Source organism: Mastomys coucha, unplaced genomic scaffold (assembly GCF_008632895.1).
Source record: "Mastomys coucha isolate ucsf_1 unplaced genomic scaffold, UCSF_Mcou_1 pScaffold23, whole genome shotgun sequence".
Lineage (NCBI taxonomy): Eukaryota > Metazoa > Chordata > Mammalia > Rodentia > Muridae > Mastomys > Mastomys coucha.
The window spans coordinates 108,147,956-108,153,655 of NW_022196906.1; the positions used below are offsets into that span (position 1 = coordinate 108,147,956).

Genomic DNA, 5,700 nt, shown 5'->3' on the forward strand with positions numbered 1-5,700 from the left:
TTTGTCTTATCTTTTCATAAGATGAAACATGAGGTGTTATTTTAGCTGTAAGACCCTAAACAGTCATTCAGTTGCATCTCTGTTTTCACGAATGTGTGTGCGTGCATGCGTTTGTGTTTGGGTGCCTGCATGTTTGTGTGAATGTGCACATGTGTGTGCGCCCATGTGTTTATGTGTGCATATGTGAGTGTGTGTGCACCCATGTGTTTGTGTGCCTACATGTGTGTTTGTGTGTGTGCACGTGTGTGTGTGCACGTGTGTGCCAGTGAGCATGCACTCTTACTATATTATTGCTGTTTTCACAGGCGTTGTCTCCTGAGTCTTCCTAGCCATTTTCTTAAAGATTTATTTTTATGTGCATTGGATGTCTTGCCTGCTTGCATGTCTGTGTGAGTGTGACAGGTCCCCTGGAACTGGAGTTGCAGACAGTTGTGAGCTGTCATGTAGGTGCTGGGGACTGAATCCAGGTCCTCTGGAAGAGCAGCCAGTGCTCCTAACCGCTGAGCCATCTCTCCTCACAACTGCATGAAGCATCTGCTTTTTGTTTGTTTGTTTTGTTTTTTCAAAACAGGGTTTTTCTGTTCTGGCTGTCCTGGAACTCACTCTGTAGACCAGGCTGGCCTCGAACTCAGAAATCCGCCTGCCTCTGCCACCCAAGTGCTGGGATTAAAGGCGTGGGCCACCACCACCCAGCTTGAAGCCCCTGCTTTTGTCAGTCTCCTCTGAGGTCGTAAACGTAAGGTTTATTAGTTGTTAATTTGGTGTGGGTATGGAGACACCTGCAACCTTAACCCTTTAAGTTATTTGTTTTGTTTTGTTTTGGAGATAAGGTTTCTCTGTGTAGTCCTGGATGTTCTGGGACTCACTCTACAGATTAGGCTAGCCTTGACCTCAAAGATCCTCCTGCCTCTGCCTCCCCAATACCGGGAGCATACACCTCCTCGTCTTTTTAATGACTATGAATGCATGTAATTTACATCACATGCATGCTTGCTTGATGCCCACAGAACCCAGAAGAGGGTATTGGAGGGCCTGGAACTGGAGTTACACACAGTTATGAGGCCCCCCGTGGGTGCTGGGAATTCAATTCCACTTTACACTTTATATAGCTGTAGATAATCCTGACATTCTGATCCTCCTGCCTCCACAAGTGTGGGGATTACAGGTGTGTGCTTCCAAGCCTGGTACTGGGGAATCAAACACCAGGGCCTTATGCACATTAGGTGCACATTAGGTGCACATTAGGTAGGCACTTTACCAACTGAGCCACATCCTCTACTCAGCTAACTTCATTTTAGAAGAAAAAAGCCCCTGTTGTGTTTGAGCCGAGGACTCGGTATTCGGCACCTCTGTGCCTTATCCCACAGTGCCTGGCTGCCTGGGCGTCTAACTCTAAGCCCCATAGCAGGGTAAGTTGCCAGGCATACTCAGATATCAGAAGAACCAGCTTAAAGAACGATGTTCAGCAGACCGTGGCTGCCTCATCTTAGAAGATGATTGTTGAGGGCAGTGTATCCTGGGGCAGGCTGCATTGGGGTCTCCTGGCTTTAAAAGGACCAGGCTGCCTAGCTCAACTGACTTGAATTTGATCCCTGGAACCCACTGTGGGGCTTGTGCTTATGTACACCTCCACACACTCACACACACCCTACACACACACACACACACTCACACACACCTCCACACACACTCACACACACCTACACACACACTCACACACACCTACACACACACCCCTACACACACACACATTCACACACACCTCCACACACACACCCCTACACACACACTCACACACCTACACACACACTCACACACACCTACACACACACTCACACACGCCTCCACACACCTCCACACACACTCACACACACCTCCACACACACTCACACCCCTACACACACACACCTCCACACACTCACACACCCCTACACACACGCACATACACACTCACACACACGCCTCCACACACTCACACACACCTCCACACACACATACACACACACACTAATGATACAATAAGCTAGTTGACAATGGCTTGTGACATTTGCCACACCACCCTCTTTTGCAGATTACCTTGTAGCTGTGGATAAATGGCTGGCAGTCCTTCTCCCCAAGATGAAGCCCCTGCTCTACCAGAACGGAGGGCCGATTATAACCGTGCAGGTACCTGGGGCTGAGCCTGGCCGTGGAAGGAGGGGGAGAAAGGGATGACAGCTGACACCAGGCTCCAGTACTGAAAAAAACACTTTTATTGTAACTGAATCTGGGGAAAGGATTGTCTCCTCTCTCTCTCTCTCTCTCTCTCTCTCTCTCTCTCTCTCTCTCTCTCTCTCTTTCTCTCTCTCTTTCTCTCTCTCTCTCCCTCCCTCCCTCCTCTTCCCTCCCCACCTCTGTCTATCTGTCTTTGTCTCTTTGTCTTTCTCTGTGTCTTTGTCTCCATTCCTCTTTGTCTCTGTCTCTCTCTGTCTCTCTATTTGTCTCTCTTTCTCCTTTACTTTGGGTCTCGTATCTCAGGCTGATGTCTAACTTTGTACCTAAGGATAACTTTGAACTTTTGCTCCTCCCACCTTAACTCTACAATGTCCACATGACAGGGTGCACCACACACCTGTCTTATGTGGTACTGGGGATCAGACCTAAGACCCTGAGCACATAGTCAGTCTACTAGCCGAGCTACACCACAGCCCAGGATCCGTGTCCAGCATCCGTACATTTTATGTCCTTAGCCACCACTGAACCTAAAAAATTCCAGAACAGAATCAGAACTAGAAAAACAATCAGCTTTACTGTTTGTATTTAATTGTTTTATTTAAAAATTTTAGATTTTTTTTTTTTATTTTATGAGAACAAGTGTTCTGTAAGCATGTATGTGTACGCACCACATGTGTGCCTGGAGCCTATGGAGGTCAGCAGAGGGCATTGGATCCCCTGCAACTGGTATGATAAATACTTGTCAGTTGCCATGAACTGACAGCTAGAGCCAGAGGACTGAACCTAGATCCTCTGCAAGAGCAACAAGTGCTCTCAACCACTGAGACATCTCTCTTGTCATCAGTTATTAAAATTTTATGTGTACATTTGCCCATGTAAACTTATGTGTGCCATGTGGCTTTGGGAACTGGCAGAGTTCTGAAGGGATTAGATTCCCTGGAACGAATTACAGATGTTGGGAGGCCATCTTGTGGGTACTACAAATAGAACCCGGGTCCTCCAGAAAAGGAACCACTTTTGACCACTGAACCATCTCCCCAGCCCTGCCCCACTTATGTTGTTAATTGTGTACATATATGTGTGTCTGGTTGTCTGTATATGTGAGTACAGTTGCTGGTGAAGGCCAGAAGAGGAAGTTGGGTCCCCTGGAGCTGGAGTTACAGATGGTTGTTGGCTGCCCCTCATGGGTGCTGGGAATTGAACCCAGGTCCTCTGGAAGAGCAGCTGGTGTTCTTGACCACTGTGTCATCTCTCTGGTTTCTCATGCTGCCTTTTAACCCACCTCAAGACACAGTCTTTGTCCATAGCCCTGTCTGTCCAGGAATTTACTATGCAGATAGACTGGCCTCAGACTCATGGAGACCCACCTGCTTCTGCCTTCCAAGTGCTAGAACCAAAGGTATGTACTACCACACCTGGCTCATGTCACTATTTTGTTAATGTCCCAAGTGTCCTGCCAATACTATTCAGTTCTTCCAGACGCCCCCTTTTAAATGAAGAGGCTTAAAGAGGGGGTGCAGGGACCACTCAGCAGTTAAGAGCACTGACAGCTCTTGCAGAGGACCTGGGTTGGATTCTCAGCACCCACAGGGCAGCTCACAACCATCTGTATGTTTGGTTTCAGGGGATCTGAGGCCCTCTTCTGTCTTCCATGGGTACTACATACACATTGTGCACATACATACATGCAGGCCAAACGCCATACACATAAAAAAAAAAATAATAATAATAATGAATTCAAAAAGGGTGCTGGTGCGATGGCTCAGCGGGTAAGAGCACTGACTGTTCTTCCAAAGGTCGTGAGTTCAAATCCCAGCAACCACATGGTGGCTCACAACTACCCATCATAAGATCTGATGCTCTCTTCTGGTGTGTCTGAAGACAGCAGCAGTGTACTTATGTATAATAATAAAAAAAGAAAGAAAGAAAGAAATCGTAACTATCAATATGTTTATGTGCTTTGTCCACTGACGCCATCGTGGATCGTCCTTGTGCGGCAAGCCTGGGCGGTAACTTTGGCAGAAAGGCTTCAGGCATCTCTGAAGTGGCCAGAGCAAGTGATGAAATGGGCCTGTGCTGTTTCCTCTCCTCTTTCCTGTCGCACTCTTTCCCTGTGGACTCTAGGCCCTGGGCGCACCGCGGGGTGCAGGACGTGCACTCAACTTTCAGCAACTTTCAGTGTTTGTAAAATTACTTCAGTGGAACGTGAAACCTGGTTCAGTGAGCACTGGCAGCGCATATTTTTATGAAAAGGAACAAAGTTGTGTGGAGCAGCCCAGGCCCTGAGATGCCAAATGGGGTGTGGTCTTCTCTGAGGACTGTGTAGGCAGTGGTGGCGCACGACTTTAATCCCAGCACTTGGGAGGCAGAGGCAGGCAGATTTCTGAGTTCGAGGCCAGCCAGAGCTACACAGAGAAACCCTGTCTCAATCTCTCAGACTGTGAGTTAGAGTCCTGATGATAGACTGCTATCGGACCGGTCCCGATGGAGTGGGGGCGTGGCTATCGGGTGGAGGTGAAGTGAGGTGATGAACTGGCCAAGTAGGTCAGGGGTTCGCTGTGAGGGGACAGGTAGCTGCTTGTTGAAGAAGGTAGCTCCTGACCCCTGAGTGCCCCTTATCTCTTATTCAAGTAGAGCCTGTACCAGAGGCCACAGCTTCCTGTGTGAAGACAGTGAGTCTGAGACTTGAGCATCGCTTTGCTCTGCACAGCTGGGTCATCTCTGTGTATCCACACACTCATGCATGTTCATGAAGCTTGTCTGTGGAGGCCAGAGGATGTCAGAGTCCTGTGTGATCACTGTTTACCTGACTCCTTCAAGACAGGGTCATCCCTGAACCTGCATTCATTATGACTGACTGGTAAAAATCTCTGGTTTGGCTTTTGAGGTGGGATCTTAGGAAGCCCAGGCTGGCCAAGAATTTAATGGGTAGCCCAGGCTGGCCTCAAACTCCCGATCCTCCCCTCTTCTGCCTCCTAAGTGCTGGAATTTTAAGTGTGGCTCCATGTACTATATTTGATCCCAGTTTTTATAAAGTTTTCTTTAGCCAAAAGATGCTGAAAAGTTGTGAGCCAGAAATGTGATCCGGGATGCGGTCAGGACTGAAAGCAAGCATCAGGCAAGTGGGTCTCACCCAAGACCAGGTCAAAGGAAGGAGACCCACGGGGCTGGGAGATGATGGCTCAGTGGGTGAGAGAACCTACTGCTCAAGCGTGAGGACTAGAGTTCAAACCCCCAGGCCCCGTGTGAAAAGCCAGGAATGTCTATGTGCAAATGTGACCTCAGTACTGGGGTAGGGCAGTGGGACAGGGGACCCAGCTGCCTCCGGGGTTAAAATCGTGCACAGGCACTGCCGGGCTAAATCAGTTTTTAGACCTCCTATCTTAACACTTCAGAAGAGAGCAAACCTGCACGCCTTGGAGATATTTCTTCTCTCATCCATCTTGGCCACTACTCCTACCGGGTGACCCTGATCTCCCCCCTCCC

The 5,700-nt window shown here is 48.6% G+C and overlaps 1 protein-coding gene across 2 annotated transcripts in view; it reads left to right on the plus strand.

Moving 5' to 3' along the window:
• The window catches only part of Glb1 (galactosidase beta 1), a 78,430-nt gene that overhangs the window by 21,493 nt on the left and 51,237 nt on the right, over window positions 1-5,700 (plus strand). For both annotated transcript variants that reach the window (XM_031343561.1, XM_031343562.1), the window contains exon 5: window positions 2,072-2,166. In XM_031343561.1, coding sequence (XP_031199421.1) covers window positions 2,072-2,166 — 95 coding nt within the window. The remainder of the gene's footprint in view (window positions 1-2,071; window positions 2,167-5,700) is intronic.